The sequence below is a fragment of the Polyodon spathula genome, chromosome 4, assembly GCF_017654505.1.
Source record: "Polyodon spathula isolate WHYD16114869_AA chromosome 4, ASM1765450v1, whole genome shotgun sequence".
Classification (NCBI taxonomy): Eukaryota; Metazoa; Chordata; class Actinopteri; order Acipenseriformes; family Polyodontidae; genus Polyodon; species Polyodon spathula.
In genome coordinates, this window is record NC_054537.1 from 95,404,575 (window position 1) to 95,425,181 (window position 20,607).

Genomic DNA, 20,607 nt, shown 5'->3' on the forward strand with positions numbered 1-20,607 from the left:
TATTTTTTATAATACATGGATATTAGTATCTGTAATAAAAAAGACAAACAAGTGTTAAGGTTCAAATTGCAAGTGAATTTAATGAATAATAATGCACATTAAATCAATGTTAAATAATCTTAAATGTAATTATTGATAATTCAGGAATTGTGAATTAAACTGGGTTGTTAATTAACTGCAAAAAATAGCTTACTTTTAAGGAAAAGGTGCGTCAATGGGGTTGTAGCAGGGCGAGCAGCCATGTACAGTGTTTATTTTAGAATGGGGTCTCCCCCTCCGCCCCTGTGTTATTTTGTGTTTGTTTATTATTTTGTATGACGGCGCAGCCCTGCATTTTTGTGTTATTGTTTTAAAAATGTATTTGTGTACAAATGACAGCGGACCGCCATGCGTTTTGTTTTGCAGCGTGGATGGGAAGCCCATCCATGTTAATAATTAAAACCTGTGCAGAAGGTGGCCGTCTCCCGAATTAATTAAGTGATTAATTTATTGCTAATCGGGAGATGGTCACCTGTATAAATACCTGCAGTTTTCTCCATGTTAGGGAGGGTGTTCAGAAGTGGTGAGCGAGAGGCGAGAGAGATTTAAAAAGAATAAGGATCCGTGAAGGCGACTGCCCAGCCAGACCTTGGCATTTATTTTGTGTTCGTGATTTATTCTGTTTAATTGTTTTATTTGTGCTCTGTGAGCAAGTGTTTATTTTTGTTCAAATATTTTATTTATTTTTTTTGTTCTTTAATAAAACGGCACACGCGCCACTGCATCGTACCTTCTGTTTTGGTTGTGCTTCCTTCTGGTCTGGGTCCCCGCAACGCCATCTCTGTGACAGGGGTATTTTTGTTTTTTTCTTAGTCGCTGTCAGAGTCAGAGTATTTGTCTTGCTTGCTTGTTTGATGCTCCCGTTTGTGGAGGATGATTGTAAATCTTCAGAGAGACAGATTTGTTAAAATTGCCTAAAAAACAGAAATTGTGGGTGTTGTCGAGTGATTGAAAACGAGACATTTTGTGTTTTGAAAGTGGTCTGAGGGTGCACAGGAGTCAAATAGGGGTTAAAGGTCAAGTATAGTCTTCTAGACAAATATACCATTTTGACGTCACTACTGTGGTATTATGCCTTTTTTATATATATATATATATATATATATATATATATATATATATATATATATATATATATATATATATATATATATATATAACACACACACACACAGTTGTAGTCAAAAGTTTACATACCCCAATGGAAATGTATAATTTCTAGCAATGTCTCAAACAAAGAATTTTAGGAACAATCTTGTAGCAAAAGTTTTGCTTTTGTGGATGAGGAAATAGTTACAAGAAATAGATGTCTACAGTTATTTACTTTTAGCAATTTTTTTTCAACACTCCAAAAATGCTAGTTCAAAAGTATACATACCCTGACAAGGAAAATTGAAATTAGTAGGTATTTGAGTTGCCTTTACTAATAATAACTTTTTTAAACGATTAGGATATTTGTCAATGAGCTTTTGGCATGATTCTTTAGTGATTTTTGACAATTCTTCAACGTAAAATTGTTCCAGTTCATTCAAATTCCGAGGATTAGAGGAAAAACACCCTCACAGAAGATATTACTACCTCCATGCTTGACAATAGGTAAGGTGTTTTTAGTTTTTGTACTCATTAGACTTTCTCCAAACGTAACAACTATCAGTGTAACCAAATAGCTCGATTTTGGATTCATCACTCCAGAAAACCTTTTACCTTTTACCTTTTACTCATTACTTTAAGCGATTGTCCTTGTAACATTTTCCAGAGTGGCCTTTCTCTTGGCTTGTGACCGTTGAGACCTTCACCATGCGATACTCGACCTGTGATTGAAATGGAAACCCCAGTCTCTCTTGCGCTCAATTCACTTTGATTATCTTTGGCAGCCAATCTCAGATTGTTATTAACATTCCTCACAATTCTTGTACTTGTTCTTGGTGAAAAAACCTTCTTTCGTCCAGACCGAGGGAGCGTTCTGATAGTACCGTGAGTCTTGTATTTCTTGATAATAGAAACACTAGTTGAAATTGGGATACTCAAATGCTTGGAAATCTTCTTGTTCCTTCTCCAGCTTTATGACAATTAATAATTTTCTGCCTAAGGTCTTCAGACACCTTTTTACTTTTCCCATTTTGACTTATTGGTAATGTCAACAATCATCCTTTGCCTAACCCTTTTATACTCTCTAAGAATGTTCACCTACAATCCAGTATTTTCTAGTTCTTCTAGGATTAGGTTCTGCATTATCATGTTGAAATTTCTAGCACCTTGTAGATAGTACTATCATAGCATCAAAGGGTATAAATACTTTTGAATTAGCATTTTTTAAGTTTTGCAAACAAAATTGCTGAAGTAAATAATTGTAGACATCTATTTCTTGCAACTTTTTTTTCCTTATCCAGAAAAGCAAAACTTTTACTATAAAAGATTTTTCCTAAAATTCTTTGTTTTTGAGAAATTTCTAGAAATTATACATTTACCAAATAACAAACCTTTTTAAAACTGTATTGGTCAATACATTTTCTTAATAATCTTCCTCCTTGTTTTATTAATTTTTGTTTTGTTTTCAATGAGGGGGTGGTTGCAGCAGGTTCCTTCCTATTCACGCCACAAACCTGTGTGTCGCACCATTTCTAAGTTAATATTTAGCCGCCATTGTTCAAGTTATGAGTAAAGCATTGTCCAAACTGTAGTGATCCTTATTTCAATCACATTGTAACAAGGCAAGGATTCTGAATCTGTATCAGACGCATACCAGGCCCTGCACTGTGAAACCACTCATAGAAATGTCAGTGGTGGTGTTCTGTAACTGCAGTACTGGGCAAGACGTATGTACATTATTCAAACTTTGCTTAGAAGGGCTAATGAGCATTTACAACCTTCTGCAAATGCAAAACAACCTATAGCCTGCAAGGTTTTTTCCCATACACACAATATCCAGCCCCAAAGGAGGCCTTGCAGTTTAGCTCCACGTCCTTGTATTGCAGTCTTTTACTGTCTTTTTTAGCTAGCTGTCCATGTACCTGCTTGGATACAAAACTGCAGTCTGGTCACGCTGATTGGGGGAGGGAAAAAAATCAGATTCTTGTACGAAAGGCATTGTGTAAAAATTTAAATATGCCTTTTGATAAAACTGACAAATTACTTATCATTATGCACCAGTATTTGAGTTTTTAAAAAAAAGAATTATCCCACATATATACCCACACCATCCTGCTGTAATGCCTTCTCTTCCAGCAAAACTCCTGGTATTGACAGCTGGAAACATAGAATAGAAACAAGCAAACAAACAAGAGAACTGCCAAGAGAGCCTTTGATCAAGGTTTGAAATCGTTCATGCATCCTAACCCAGCTGAGATGCAGTGTATTGTTTTCATTGGGGTTCATATTTCCCTGAGAGATGAGACGCTAGGAGGTTTGAGTTGAGACTTAGTACTTCTGTTTTGTGAAAGTAAGTTAGGATTCAGAATTTGGACTGCAGAGAGGAAACTGAACACTATAGACACAAGCCCAGGTTTTACCTTGCAAGTGTGAAGAGAAATGGTCAGTGTATGTTATTGCTTCCTTTGGAAGGTCTGTGGACTCTTCTTCGGCCACTTCTAGAATAGCTTTTCAATGCACCAAGTTCACTGAATGTATGAAGTTAGTAGCCATCCTTGGTACCTTGCTGATCCACTTAATCCCACAACTGTGTGGATACCTGATTTAGAAGTGCTGGGCAATGGGAATTACATACAGGGTAGGATAAGGTAGGTGTTAGGTACAGATACTTTGGGTAGCAATCCATGAATTTTGTATAGATTTGATTTCCATTACATGAGAGTAGATGTTAAACTAATGTGATCCATCTGCATCTCCATCCATTTGTGTGGTTTTCCATCTGACGATGTAGATATCCTTCTGTCTGGTGTTTTGATTGCTGAAGTGTAATGCTGGCTCCAGGGATCAGCTCATTTTGCCTCCCCAGCACCTGAGCACACACAACGGCTGCGATGCTGGCTCCAGGGATCAACCCAGTGTGGTCTCACAAGTGCATCAGCATGACAACTGTCTGGATTGAGCTAAGTAGGGTACATCTCTGGGGTCTTCAAGTGGGCACCTTCCATCCTCTGTGTTTCGTTGACTAGCCCACAACACCTCAAGAGGGCTCAACAGTGATTCTGGCGTCCCAGCATCACCACCCTCCATCCCCCACTCAGCTCAGCCCAGCTTACTTACACACATCAGCGTTGCTTTCTTTCTATTGTGCTTGAGATCCCCATCAAGAATCTTTCCGTCTCAGCCACAGCCAGTTGCTGCTGCTTTCTGCTGTTTCAGATAAGTTCACTGTGCGACGCAACTCTTGGAAGATAACGTCAGAATCCCCTCCCACTGTAGCCTATAATAAGCCTTTTGCAGCGAAGAGATTGAAGCTGTGCTATTCCAATGATGACCCACCACACTGCTTGCAGAGCCCGTCAGTGGTCCTGCTGAAACATGCAGGTGTTGGTGTCAGTCTTTGTGATTGATTGATTGACCGTGTGATGATCAACCACACTGCTTGCAGGGCCCGTCAGTGGTCCTGCTGAAACGTGCAGGTTTTGATGTCAGTCTTTGTGATTGATTGATTGACTGTGTGATGATCAACCACACTGCTTGCAGGGCACATCAGTGGTCCTCATGAAAGGTGCAGGTGTTGGTGTCACAGTCTTTGTAAGGGATTGATGTGTGTTGTCCTGTTTGCTGGAAGTTTCTCTGCCTTTTGATTTAGTACAGTGTGTGTGTGATGTGGCAATAACTAATTGTAATTGGATTGCCGGACCCCTTCAATCTCTTCTGGAAATAATGCCAGTAAAGACATTTGCAGCCTGCGGCCTCCATGCTCCCTAGAGGATTCTTTTGTACCTAGTAAAGAATGTTTTAATGTTAAGGTTGTGTCACATAAATCAAACCTGATTTGTCTGCCCTTGAGTATTTTGGGTGGCTTGTTTGTGTGTGGATGTAATTTCTTTGCACACTGACTGCTGTGATATGGCAGATGTCATTACTGGTTCTCTTCTGTTTTTCCATTGTTTACCTTTACATCTCTATATATCTATTACAATAGTAGTAAATATATTTAAAAGCATTGCTGTTGAGGTATATTCCAGTAAAAACAAAAGCAGATAGTAGGTCTGCTGTTTTCCACATACTGCTGACATTCCCTTTTTTGGACCATCATTAACATTGTGACAGATTTCCAGATGAGGCACTCCATTAGGTTTGGACCTGGTACATTTTTCAGTGTCACTATTACTCTGTGTTGGAATGGTCATGGGGTGGAAGTTGTAAATGCAAAGGTTAGGGGTTTGTGGACTGGAGGTGTTGATTGTAAGGGGTTTGTGTTTGCAGGCACTCAGTTTGTGGAGAGGAGGTGTTGATTGTAAGGGGTTTGTGTTTGCAGGTACACAGTTTGTGGAGAGGAGGTGTTGATTGTAAGGGGTTTGTGTTTGCAAGTACACAGTTTGTGGAGAGGAGGTGTTGATTGTAATGGGTTTGTGTTTGCAGGCACTCAGTTTGTGGAGAGGAGGTGTTGATTGTTAGGGGTTTGTGTTTGCAAGTACACAGTTTATGGAGAGGAGGTGTTGATTGTAAGGGGTTTGTGTTTGCAGGCACTCAGTTTGTGGAGAGGAGGTGTTGATTGTTAGGGGTTTGTGTTTGCAAGTACACAGTTTATGGAGAGGAGGTGTTGATTGTAAGGGGTTTGTGTTTGCAGGTACACAGTTTGTGGAGAGGAGGTGTTGATTGTAAGGGGTTTGTGTTTGCAGGTACACAGTTTGTGGAGAGGAGGTGTTGATTGTAAGGGGTTTGTGTTTGCAGGTACACAGTTTGTGGAGAGGAGGTGTTGATTGTAAGGGGTTTGTGTTTGCAGGTACACAGTTTGTGGAGAGGAGGTGTTGATTGTAAGGGGTTTGTGTTTGCAGGTGCTCGGTTTGTGGAGAGGAGGTGTTGATTGCAAGGGGTTTGTGTGTGCAGGCACTCAGTTTGTGGAGAGGAGGTGTTGATTGTTAGGGGTTTGTGTGTGCAGGCACTCAGTTTGTGGAGAGGAGGTGTTGATTGTTAGGGGTTTGTGTGTGCAGGTACACAGTTTGTGGAGAGGAGGTGTTGATTGTAAGGGGTTTTGTGTTGTGTTTATTGTAAGGTGTGTTGTGTTTGCAGGCACTCACAGAGGCTGGGCGGCGGTGCAGATGCGACTGCTCCATGAACTGGTCTACGCTTCCAGACGAATGGGAAACCCAGGGCTGTCTGTGCGCCACCTCTCCTTCCTGCTGCAGACCATGCTCGACTTCCTGTCTGACCAAGGTGAGGCTCTCGGAGACAAATGACAAGTATATTACTGCAACCGGCACATTGTTTTTGTTTGTATTTTTGCTGCTGCGTGTGTGTGTGTGTGTGTGTGTGTGTGTGTGTGTGTATATATATATATATAAATAAATATTAGGCTTGTAATGATAATAATTGAATTATTTATCAACTGGGAGCCCACAATAACAAATCGATAATATTAAAAAGAAATCAAATATCCCATGAAATCAAAAACATGCCTTGCATATATTAACTTACTGTCAAGAATGTAATCTGTGTTGTTGCTTCTAAAAGTTACTGATAATATGCGTTTGTGAACAAATGATGCAGCGATCAAGAGTATCCTGCTTTGTTAATGTATTTTATACATATTATTTTGTTTCAAATGAGTCCCAACTGTAGCCGTCTGTCTTGAGCGAAACTAATAATATTTAATATTACTGCGCTGTCACGTGCTGCTGTTGCAGAAAAGGTTTTTTTTTTTGTTTTTTTTTTACCTTTTCGGTTTGAAGTAGTGCACTATCCGCAACCTTCTTTGTTTTGATTGCTGTCTGTCTAAATGCCGCCCGGTCGTAGCTCGATATATGTGATTCAATGAAACATTGCGGGTTGTACAAAATAGTTTGCCACCAGTAGAATGCAAAATTATTGTACACGATCCGCTGCAGTAATTATTATGGATTTAATTATTTTTGAATTAATTTTGGACACTCGCAAAATGTTAATTTGTTTAACAATGCAGATGCCCCGGATACCCATATCTACCAGTCAGTGAGGAGAGCCCAGAGTGGTTATTGGCTGCTGTTAAGTGTCAATTAATATAATAATAACAATAATAATAATAACAATCTTTATTTTTATATAGCACCATTCATAGTGGACCGCCAACACAAAGCGCTTTTATAAGACATGAGACTAGGGTGTATGAACTATGCATCAGCTGCAGAGTCACTTACAACAACGTCTCGCCTGAAAGACAGAGCACAAGGAGGTTAAGTGACTTGCTCAGGATCACACAGTGAGTCAGTGGCTGAGCTGGGAATCTCCTGGTTGCAAGCTCGTTTCTTTAACCACTGGACCACACAGCCTGCTAGTCTTGTCCAGTTTTCTTTTTGAAATTGAAACAAGATTATATCGCTTCAGGAACCTGGGCCGGTACACATAACTTCATTGGATTTAAGTGCAGGGCAGAAGTACACAGAATAGGGTGTTTTCACAAGTCAATTAATAATAAATCCACATGCATGTATGAAAGAGATATTTTACATGTCTTCATTGTGATGTGGGCAGCAAGTCAATTAATAATAAATCCACATGCATATATGAAAGGTATTCTACATATTCAAGTGTGGAGACTCAGAATAAAGTGATCAACCTGAGCTGTCGCTGTGGAAAGATCCGCTGCAGGAAAGGGGAGGCTGCCTCTAATGTACTGTTTGGAAAAACGACAATATAGTTGTATTCACTGAAGATGATGCAAGTCTAAGTGCAAATTTATGTAAAGTTGTGATTCAAATATGACAGCAAAAAGTGAAATGCATCTGTGCAGCTGAGGCACACTGGAAGGGACTGCTGCTTTCTCTAGCAGAAGCTGGGCCACGTAATTCATACATTGTAACCAACAGCAAATTAAAAAAAAAATGAGAGCGCGAATTATTTCCATGTGAACAGGCCATAATGTTAATGTAGTTTTCAAACATTGTTTTTTTCTCCTTTGGACAGTGGTGTTGATTTTATTTATTTTTTCTCTCTCCTTAATTTACCGTTATGTTTACACTGGAAATTTGTCAGATTTTACACAAAACAAGGCAAGCTAGTGACGGCAGGAATATTAAAATTGGACAGTGCTATATTTAAATGTCAATGTATTTATCGAACGTGTCTTAAAACATCTGGATTTGTCTGAATTCGTTTTTTTATACCATGCTCTATAAAAAGAGGACTTATTATCCCTTTAAACTGTTAGAGTGAGGGAAGTTTTTTTAAAGCATGTCAATGTCAGGGTTTGATTTACACCATATATATATATATATATATATATATATATATATATATATATATATATATATATATATATATATATATATATAATTTTGACTAGGGCCGCGGAAAATTCACGGTATCACTAATTTCACAGAAATCGTGTATTTGACTGCCTAGCTTTTATCATGTAGAAACCATAGACAGCTACATAGAAATGTCTGCAACAATAGTAAAACTACTAATAATAGATCTTATATTTATCATGGTAGAAACAGCTCTCTGATGACAGTAGCTGTCTGGCATCAATGACGTGCTTTTTGTTACTATGGGAACGGGGTCAAAACAAATACCGGCTTCATGATTGGAGGAATTCCTCATACTGTACAATGACGTAACATGTGATTCGGAAGTGGGAGTTTTAAAACTGTTGTTTGTTTACATTGTGCAGATGTATTGGCTTACAGTGTATAATAAAAATACAAACAGCTTATAATAAATCAAAAAAGTGAAATTCATTTCAGAAGAACATCGCGCTCAGAGCTACGAAAAGGGGACGTTGCATGCAGATGGTGGTATTTTGTTTTGCTCAGCATGTAATGTCTGTTTGGATCATCTAACAAAAGGTACTATTGACAAGCGTCTAGACAGCACAGTACACAAAAACAAGAAAATAAAACTAGCAGTTCAGGCTGGATAATTACCAAACAAGCAGGTCACAATCATGGGGCTGTTCAAAAAGAGCACGTAATGTCAACACGTTTGAACTAGTGGAAGCCTTCAGTGCAGCAAACATACCGATACAATGGGTGGACAATGAAAAACTATGCCTAGCAGTGACACACTCAAGTGAGACTATCTCCCTAAAGTGTATGCAGCACATGAAGAATTTTTAAAAGGGGAATTGAAAGATTCTGAGTCTGTTTGCGTTGTGCGTGACGAGGCCATCGATGAGCAAGACAACTGTGTTTTGTATATTATTTTTATGCCACAGTGCATTACTACTGCTAATTCAGGGGAACTTACAGCTTTCCTAGTAGATACGCTGCATCTTGATGGTGTTAACCACACAGCAGTAGACCAGGCTATCATTAAAGTGAAGTCAGCATAACGCTATACAACAGTCAGTTTAATTACTGTATGAACATAGCCTAAGTTTTAAACATTTGCAAAACTCGACAATGTTGCCAAATTTGCCATTCAACCTTGTTTGTCATTCAGTCAGTTTTGTCTGCTTGTTGCTTTTCTTCAGCAATTTAAAGTACGCTTGTTTGTTACATTTTAAAAGATTGTTTTAAATGTTACAATGTAAATGTTGACTCAGTAGCTGCCACTAAATGTTAATGTTTCAACCTTTGCGGTTTTCTTTGATGCGTTATTCATTTTAGGAAACTTATAATAGAAACTTTTTTTTTTTTAAATAAAATCTCACCGTGAAATGTATTGTGTTTTTTTTATTGTCATTCGTAAATTTCTTGAAAAAAGTACTGTGAATTTTCTGTGGTCCTACTTATAACCGAACCAAAGCAAGCAGTTTTTCCAAGCTACAGAACCATGGCAAGGCATAGTCCAGTCACGGGAAGTCTACACCGGGATCTTTTGGGCTCCTGACCAGAGGTAGTTGCTGGAGCAGAATAACATATTTAAATGCACAGTAATGAAAACTGGATTCATCTACATCTCATTTTAGGCTACTTGAAAACTGAACAGAAATTGTTAGAGTTTGATTGCAAGTTCGATTGCTAGAAATATCAAGAGCACAGTACTGTGTATGCTTCATGGTTATTGATTTGCACCAAGATCTGGTGGTACTGTGTTAAACTGTTTTACAGTGTACTGCAGTTTTGATAGCCCAAGGCTGACTGAGAAACATGTCCGGGTTTGGTCTACCCTAGTCAGGGAACAAATAAAATCAGTAGCCTATATCTGAATGAGTGCACTATGACTGCTTAATTCGAGTAAAGAGAAACTGTTGCTTTAGGGTTCAGGGTTTTCATGTTCAGTGTTCTAATAGCCAAGGGGTTGACTTGTAAAAACAATCAGCTTTTATGTTTCAGCAAAGAACCATGGCAACGGTGGGCCATGCTTCGCCAAGTGCTTCACAGTCTTTGACAAAGCATCCAAAACAGTTCTAAAACGTTTTAATGCAACATGTAACCTGATGTATACTGATGCACAGAAGAAACACAACACTCAGGTCTAATGGGTTTAATCAAACATTTTAAACATGGATTTCAAACAAAATCACAGAAAATGTGAACAACATTACAGGATCAAAGAATCAAAATGAAAACCATTACAAAGTTAGTATCGGGCATGCCCTCCCTGAGCATTAACACAGTCCTGGCAGTGTTGATGTATAGACCTGATCAGCCTTTGGACAGATTGCTGTGGGATGATCTGCGACTCTTGCTTTTTTTAGTAGTCGCCAATAATTTTTTGTATTTTCTCCCAATTTAGAATATCCAATTATTTTTAGGCTCAGCTCACCACTTCTACCCCCAGATTGACTCTGGAGCAGTGAAGACGAACACACACTGTCCTCCGAAGCATGTGCCATCAGCTAACCGCTTCTTTTCACACTAATACTCACCATGCAGCCATCTCAGAGCTACAGCGTCGGAGGACAATGCAACTCTGGGCAGCTTACAGGCAAACCCGCAGGTGCCCGGCCAGACCACAGGGGTCGCTGGTGCGCGGTGAGCCGAGGACACCCTGGCCGACCTAAGCCTCCCCCCGGGCTGTGCTCGACCAATTGTGCGCCTCACCATGAAAGCTCCCGTCCACGGTCGGCAATGGAATAGCCTGGACTCGGACTGGTGACGTCCAGGCTATAGAGCGTAGCCTACTCTCCACCGGAGTGCCTTTACCGGATCCCCTGTGACAGTATACTTTTGTAAGTTCAATAATCCCTTAAATTTGACTGTTTAATAAATATAGGGTGATTTGCTACACAGTTTAATAACAGAAAGCAGACATTTCATTAAATTAAATGACATTTTCCGGGCTTGCAACAGGTTTTTAGAAAAGTGATACAATCAGTGTTCTAGTGCAAATAGTTTGCCTTCAGATTTATGTAAATATATTGCTTTTGAATTAATCTAGGAATGTAGGTTACCTACTCATAACTCATAGCTATTAGAATAAGCTACATTCATCTAAGTGCATTTGTGCAAACACTTGTCAGATTTCAGACAGAATATAACTAATGTAGTTTGCATAATTCTTATTTCAGCTTTTACCAACATCCATCGGTTATTAAAACTGAAAAGAAATTGAGGCTCTCAGCTCAACCAAAAAAGCTGGTTATTGTTGATAATTGATGACATTATGAGCTTTAATCTAACCATTTATGCACTGTGTGCAGAATACAGACTGGTGCACAGTTTAAAGACCTGTAGTTGGAATGCAAGCTCCTGTTTGCTTGTAAAACCAAGATCAAAATCAATATCATATGATTAGCTAATTTGTTACAAATCCTGACTTGACACTGCCCCATTTCACAGTGGCTGTAATTCTGTTTGAGCTAGGTGTCTGTGTTGCCTAGATACAGTATTTCAAAAAGTCTGGCTTCAATCTTGCAAGATTGACTCATAAAAATTGCATTGAGATTATTTCTTGATGTTGATTATAAACAAGAAAATATGTGCCTACAGGGCTTTTGTGTAAAGATGTGTGTTGTGGTGTGTGAGAGTCTTTAGAGGTCCTGCAGTACAGCTACACTAGGGTTTTCTTTCTATTTGTAGTAGTGCCTTTGAATTGAGCAGATTCTGCCTGAATTCCCTGTTGAATGTTAAGAGTACAGTTTATTCTCTGCTAAGGGGTCTGTCACAGTTATGGAAATGCAATATTGCTCCTGCTAAATCTGAAATAGTTTTAAAGCTACTGGAGATCACCAGTGCACTCTTGAGCTGGGTTTGCAGATGATATAATCAAGGGGTTTGTAATCCTGCGGCAGATAGAAGCCTAGAAGCATGGAATACTCAGTGCTGCTAGCTAGAGCAATTGAAGCCAGCCAATTAATTCAGCTGCACAAGGCATGTTGAGGATTCACAAGGTTCTCACTTAATACATTTTTATTTATTTATTTTTTTTGCAAAATGTGTAACAAAAACTAAGTCTATCTGACCTAGTCATGAAATTCAAAGGAGGTGTGTTAGTTGGTAGTTTTTACTCAACAACTTCAGATATCAGCGCTATAAGAATAAACTCTAAAACAATAACAATAATAAAAAATACAATGTTTAACTTGCTGATTTTACTTTGAAGTTTGTTGGAACATCACATTTCAGCAAACAACACATAATAATTCAGTAATATATTGGAGTATGGCACATTAAATAAATGTGCTTATTGTTATTTCTGTATGTATTTTTCAATAGTTGCACTATTACAGCAATCCATGTGGTTTCATTGTAAGCAACTGAAATGGTTATATTCTTTGACAAAGTGTCAGTATTGTTCTTTACAGTATTACAGTATCTGTAGGCAGTGTCTGTATAATTAAATATGTATTGTCATTTGATGCTGTGCCTCACAAATGTAGGCGTGTTACATTTTGCAGTAAATCAATCAGTCAATATTTATTTTATATAGCGCCTTTCATAGTGGACCACCATCACAAGATGGTGAGGAACAATGCAAATACATTAAATACAGGCATAATACATTAAGGCTAAGATGTGAATTCTAAACAACGTGGATGCGTGAATAAGATGGAATGAAAACCCTTCAATAGAAATCATACTCTGTTTCACACACTAGTCATGGACTTCCTTACCAAAGGTAACATCGAGTAGTCCAGGATTAGTGGTAATCGTGGGCTGTGGAAACAGCCCTTAATGTTTGGTACAGAGCTGCATTCCATACATTTCTTTCTTCAGTTATATTATGTATTATATTACGTAGTACCGATCCACAAAAAGGGAAACAAAACTGAACCAGGTAACTACAGACCAGTAAGCCTGACTTCTATTATATGCAAACTTATGGAAACTATAATAAGATCCAAAATGGAAAATTACCTATATGGTAACAGTATCCCGGGAGACAGTCAACATGGTTTTAGGAAAGGGAGATCGTGCCTAACTAACTTGCTTGATTTTTTTGAGGATGCAACATCAATAATGGATAATTGCAAAGATATGACATGGTTTATTTAGATTTCCAGAAAGCTTTTGACAAAGTCCCGCACATAAGATTAATTCTCAAACTGAACGCAGTAGGGATTCAAGGAAACACATATACATGGATTAGGGAGTGGTTAACATGTAGAAAACAGAAAGTACTGATTAGAGGAGAAACATCAGAATGGAGTGTGGTAACCAGCGGTGTACCACAGGGATCAGTATTAGGTCCTCTGCTATTCCTAATCTACATTAATGATTTAGATTCTGGTGTAGTAAGCAAACTTATTAAATTTGCAGATGACACAAAAATAGGAGGAGTGGCAAACACTGTTGCAGCAACAAAGGTCATTCAAAATGATCTGGACAAGATTCAGAACTGGGCAGAAACATGGCAAATGACATTTAATAGAGAAAAGTGTAAGGTACTGCTAAGGTACAGGAAATAACCATGTGCATTATAAATATCATATGGGAGATACTGAAATTGGAGAAGGAATCTATGAAAAAGACCTAGGAGTTTTTGTTGACTCAGAAATGTCTTCATCTAGACAATGTGGGGAAGCTATAAAAAAGGCTAACAAGATGCTCGGATACTTTGTGAAAAGTGTTGAATTTAAATCAAGGGAAGTAAAACTTTACAATGCACTAGTAAGACCTCATCTTGAATATTGTGTTCAGTTCTGGTCACCTCGCTATAAAAAAGATATTGCTGCTGTAGAAAGAGTGCAAAGAAGAGCGACCAGAATTATTCCGGGTTTAAAAGGCATGTCATATGCAGACAGGCTAAAATAATTGAATCTGTTCTGTCTTGAACAAAGAAGACTACGCGGAGACCTAATTCAAGCATTCAGAATTCTAAAAGGTATTGACAATGTCGACCCAAGGGACTTTTTCGACCTGAAAAAATAAATAAGGACCAAGGGTCACAAATGGAGATTAGACAAAGGGGCATTCAGAACAGAAAATAGGAGGCACTTCTTTACACAGAGAATCGTGAGGGTCTGGAATCAACTCCCCAGTAGTGTTGTTGAAGCTGACACCCTGGGATCCTTCAAGAAGCTGCTTGATGAGATTCTGGGATCAATAAGCTACTAACAACCAAACGAGCAAGATGGGCCGAATGGCCTCCTGTCGTTTGTAAACTTTCTTATGTTCTTACCAGTGCTGTTCTGTAAAACATTAGTTTCACTGCTGCATTGCTTTGAGCTCTAGGCATATCTGTGATACAGACAGACCACATGCTTTGACATAGGAACTTTATAGTTGGTACACAGCTGTATTCCATGATTTTCTTAATAAAGGGCCATTAGAGGTGATGTCCTGTGAACATTAACTGTTTCAGTGCCACGTTTGTAACAGTTTTTTTTTTTTTTCTCATTGCTATGCTACTTTATGTTTACAAATCATTCAATCTGTTTTGATATGCCGTTTTCAAGAATGCTACCGGAGATGCTTTGTTTTTGTTCACAAAAACTACAATTTTTGGTTTTTATATTTCTAGTTTTATATACCTGATATAGTAATACATTTAAGTTTTGGTAACGATTTCATTTTTTTTTTTTTTGTGCTGCGGTAGTTTTTCCGGGTGTGAATTCAAGTCTATGCGCCTATCATAAATGCTCTGATGCATGATAATAGCCTTGCCTTGCCCACAGCACAGTAGTACTCTGCTCTCATGCTGAATGACAACAGTATGCAGTTCTTCCACACAGTGTCCTCTCACTCTGTAGCAGTGCTGTATAGTCTGCAATGTGAAATCTGATAAGAATGTGCTTTGTGACACCTCCTCAAACACCCATACTCTCGATCTATGAAAAAGGGCATTCCTGCATCTCCTATATTGATGTATGCAAGCAGATACAGTACATGTATTACAAGGGCTTTTAGGACCTGACAGCCTGTAGGATATGCTAGGCCAAGTTACTAAAGAATGAATCAATGTCCCCACAGCCTAATAGAGTAGGTTTCCAGAAATATATACAATCACATAAAAATAAATGGTATATACCAGTGTATGTGCACGACTCGAGGTGAAGTCTCTGAACTGCATCTCAATTCAGTAGTTGCCCACTTGGGGGCAGTAGAGATTAAAGCTAAAAAGATAGGAGGCAAAGAATAAAAGATAGAGACGCTACTCAATAAGCAGTAGCAGATGCAATCTTGGCAATTACACAGTTTCCTTCTTGACTCATCAGCAAATGTACAGCATGAAGTTTTCAAAGACATCTCTCAGCGGGCTTGCATTTGAATTTACAAAGCTTGTTTCACGATGGACTTTATTATTAAATGTAACTGATGCAAGCGTGTTTTAGTAAAACCGCTGCTTTTAAACAGTTGCAGACGGTGACATCTTATTTACTGTTTTATAGAAACTCGTATGCTAACAGCACCTTTTCACTTTGACCTGTGTCGTGATATGATGGACACTAACAGCACCTTTCACTTTGACCTGAGTCGTGATATGATGGACACTAACAGCACCTTTACTTTGACCTGTGTCGTGATATGATGGACACTAACAGCACCTTTACTTTGACCTGTGTTGTGATATGATGGACACTAACAGCACCTTTACTTTGACCTGTGTCGTGATATGATGGACACTAACAGCACCTTTACTTTGACCTGTGTTGTGATATGATGGACACTAACAGCACCTTTACTTTGACCTGTGTTGTGATATGATGGACACTAACAGCACCTATTACTTTGACCTGTGTCGTGATATGATGGACACTAACAGCACCTTTACTTTGACCTGTGTTGTGATATGATGGACACTAACAGCACCTTTCACTTTGACCTGAGTCGTGATATGTCTGCCCTATTGTAGTTTCCGTGTTCTGTGGTAACGTTCAGTTCCACACAATTTTTCTGTTTTTAACATTTTAGTTTTTTTGATCTAAAAAACTATTTCTTTCTCCTAAAAACGATTTTCAACCCTTACTGATTGTCGTAAGAGACTCCTTCTTGTTAAATCTCATGCAATTTACCCGTTTAACATTGAAACTGGATTCACTTGTTTAATTGTCATACAGTTTTTGAGACAATGATGAGAGAATTGCTTCCAGGTTTGCTTAGCATCCACAAGTACATGAGTACTATGGCTTGTTACAATATCATAGGTGCGATTTCATTTTGGTTAGGAATTAAAAAAAAAAAAAACATTGACTCTGTATTTTTAAATGATGTATTTAACATTTAATCATAATGTGATATGATTTCATTCTTTTATTGAGAATCCAAAAAGTGTGACTCGGGTGGTCTCAGCTGCCTCTTGTTTAATTGGGACAGCCGCTTATTCTGGATATTTTTTCTTCTCGTCCTGAAAGTGGTGCTGATTGTACTTTCCTTCACTTGTTTCAATGAGTGGTTTGAACAGAGTTCTCTCCCTCACACATATGTAGAGAACCTGAAGTGGGCAATGAATGGCTTCATGTCCTAACTGCCTTAATGAGATTTTGAGGACAGATTTTTTTGTGTGACATGTTTTAGTTTGCATTGTGAATGTTAAGGATACCGTTGCACATGTGAATAAGTAAATGGTACCGTGTAATATTATAAGCACATATTTACATATTCAGTTAAATCAGTTGTTCCTTGTTTGATGTTGTACCTTGTTTTAAGTGTGCCCTTGCTTCAATCCCGTTAACCAGCTGCAGTATTACGTGTAGTGAATGTTTGATCACAATGAATGACAAAGCAGGGTTCACAGAGGCAAAGCTTGTAAAACTACCTGTAAGGAAAGTTTACAGGGACACTGAAGGTTGAACAGCAGTTTTACAAAGTTGACGAGCAATTCATATTTATTACTTTCTCATAGTAGGAACAAAGTATGTAATAAAACCAAATTCAAAATCTAAAAACAACAACAGTGAAAGACAAATAAATCAATGTTGAGAAAGGCCTTCCAAGGGGAATATGAATGCAAGTACAGCAAAACAAGTTGAACTGTAAAGTTTAACACTTTTCTTGTGCATGTCATTTCTCCCTCCTCTGAATTTCTTGCAATTCTAAAACCTGATGTGTTTGCACAAACTGTTACCAGAGGTTCATTGCTTCCTTTTGCGCTCCTGCTGCTGCATTGACCAGCATGAAATCTGGCAATCATGTAGCCTGCTGACCACAGGGCTACAGTGTGCTGCTCTTAATCATCCCTGCCATTATTCTTGCTGCAGCAGCCCTCCCAGCACTCATGTGTGCATCAGCAGTGGGTGCTGTGAGACTGTGACACTGAAGAGACAGGCCAGATACAAAACAAACATGCTCATTTACTGCATTCTCTTCAAGGGAGGTTTACCCTGTCAGTTTCCACAAAGCGACTGCAATGGCTAGCTGACATTTGAAATGGCATATGAGTCTATCTGTCAGAGTGGCAGAACAAGGCTCATAGCACAACGTAACACAGCTAAAAGATGGGCCATATTCACAAAGCAGTACCCCAGTACTTCAGTAACTACTATAGACACCGCCCTCGAATAAGAGCCACTATCAGATATCAGATTTGTAATAGACTCTGCCCTTCAATAAGAGCTGGTCTGAGATCCGCCCTTGAATAAGAGCTGCTCTGAGATATCAGATTTGTAATAGACCCTGCTCTTGAACAAGAGCTGCTCTGAGATACCAGATTTGTAATAGACCCCGCTCTTGAATAAGAGCTGCTCTCAGATATCAGATTTGTAATAGACTCTGCCCGTGAATAAGAGCCGCTCTCAATAATGAAACATGTACTTTTTTTTCCCCTATCCCAGCTCAGCTAAATGCAGTACTTAATAAAGAATTGCATACAAAGCATAGTATGGCAAAACATTACAAATAGAAAAAATTAATTGAATACACTTGAATAAAATGTATTTAAAGTAATACAGTTACACCCTGGAGCATCCCGGTATTTCAGTGCATAGTTTGTACCGGGCATTGACGGGGCGCAGCACTGGTACCTCTGGGCATGTGCATACTGTCTGAGAATTTAGCTTATTCAGTCAGGCATAATATAGTGCACCAGCAAATGATTGTGTCACTAAAGATAGAGACAGTACGCTGCCAGGGACGTGCATGAACCGTTTTTGGTACTAGGCAGCTGTACGTGGAAGTGAAGGTGTGCTGCTCTGTGCTGCTTGTACTGCGGGCTGTAATAACAGGAGACGAATTCTCTCAACACAGGCAAAGACAAGCGAGCAAGCCCGTATACAGGTGTACGGGTCTGTAGCTGGAGAATATATATCTAAAGGCTAAACCTGAACCTGTCATAGCTACTTTTTTTTTTTTTTTTGTCCTGCAGTTGCTTTTGTATCACTAGTACAGTACCCTTTCAAATAAACTATAAATTATTTTGAATGTGCGGTTTTTAAGAACGCTATTATTGTCACTGCTTGTGTCCCGGCACCTTTCTCTGTATAAATTAATCACTACATTTATTGTAAAGGTTATGGAACCCAAACAAAATAGTACCATAGGTACACAGCACTGTGTACTGCTGGTGTAGGAGTAAATACAGCTAAAGTAAATCTGTGTATTTAGGAATTGGTAATACATTTTAGTTGTAATGCAGGAGCTGTATGATTATTATTTCAGTTTCTTAAATGCATTTCTGGTTTGGTTGTGTGCATTGGCATTTTGGCTAATAAGAGGCGCTGCAGAATCCTGATCCAGGCATGAAGTTCGGAGAGTGGGGTTGTGGTGTTTTGTCAATTGAGACTGCTGTAAGAAAAGAAAGGGGAAATAAACCAATTTCTCTCGTGATTATTTCCCTCTCCCCACTACACTGGTATGTGACCTCACCTGAGCAAACACTGATGTGATCTGCAAGCTCAAGTTTTCAGTTTAAAATTGCAGGACTTCTTTGCCATCCTGATCGAGCTGTATCCGCAGAAATAATCTTCAATATACGCCTCCCTCAAATACCGTAAAAAAAGGCAATAAAAAATAGCGCCTTTGGAAAACCATAATACTTCTACTTACCCCTGCCTTTGAATAAAAGCTGCAGCTGTTTTTAGCAATTTGAAATAAACGCAACGCCGTTAATTCAAAGTAATACGATATTTTGACCTTTCTATATTTTGCACATCAAACAGCACTGGATAGTTTATCCATTCCTGCTGCATTCTGGCCTCAGTAGAATACCAGCTCAAGCTGCATGGGCTGGATTAGCAGCATGTTTTCAAGTGTTTTCTTTGCTTTTGGCATCTGTTTAACAACATTCAGTGGTGTGGCTGCTAACTGACCTGCTGTTTTATAGGTACTGCACCCCTTGCTTTCCATGTGTGATCCGACCTTGAGAACGGGTTGGCATGAGAACTGTGTATAAGCCCTTCCAGCTCAGTGAATGGAAGTAAAGGAAGTCTTTCTGATCGGATTGCTTGTGAAGATGATTTAGTGGGTCTGCCCTACAGTTACCAGTGCACACAGTCAGAACTAATAGGCACTGTTTGGTTGAAGTCTTTTTAGAGGATAGATCCCTCCAGATTACACTTTGAACTTTACATTATCAGTTTCTGACTTGACATGACAATCATCCAGCTTTCACGAGCACTGAATTCAACACAAACCATTTAATCAATGTATAAATAAGTAGAGAGAAGATTAAAGGGTAGTTAAGGACCTTTTTATTTGATCGTGATACATGTTCCCATGTTTTGCTACAACTGAGTGGAAGCGACAGCGAGTGGGAGAAGTACAGCGTGGAAAAGTACAGAGCAGTTTCGAAGCAGAAAGGAGAAATTGCATCTTGAATTGCTTTAATCAGAAAACAGAGGACATTGGGGAAACACAGCCGCGTGTGTTTTTCTGATAACAAACAAGCTGAAACTCGGAGCAGCTGATTCAAATTCAGCGTCGTTTTGAGACACGGGCGAGGGGAGGAGCCGACAGCACAGCAGAACAACGCAGTTAAACGAGGCAGTCTTCCCAGCGACAGCGAGTGGGAGAAGTACAGCGTGGAAAAGTACAGAGCAGTTTCGAAGCAGTTTGAAAGCAGGTTGACAGCTGCAGAAGAAACTAAACTTCAAAAAAAAAAACCCTCAACATGGTCTTCAAGCCAGTAATCTGTGACACCTGCTTGATGTGGGAAATCCGAGAAAACCCAGCGGAGCTAAACCAAGTGTGCGTAAAGTGCCGCGCGATCCAGGATTTGCATAAACTAGTAAGT

At 39.0% G+C, this 20,607-nt stretch overlaps 1 protein-coding gene across 2 annotated transcripts in view; it reads left to right on the forward strand.

Moving 5' to 3' along the window:
- The window catches only part of trappc9 (trafficking protein particle complex subunit 9), a 370,303-nt gene that overhangs the window by 35,073 nt on the left and 314,623 nt on the right, over positions 1-20,607 (forward strand). For both annotated transcript variants that reach the window (XM_041249230.1, XM_041249231.1), the window contains one exon: positions 6,205-6,348. In XM_041249230.1, coding sequence (XP_041105164.1) covers positions 6,205-6,348 — 144 coding nt within the window. The remainder of the gene's footprint in view (positions 1-6,204; positions 6,349-20,607) is intronic.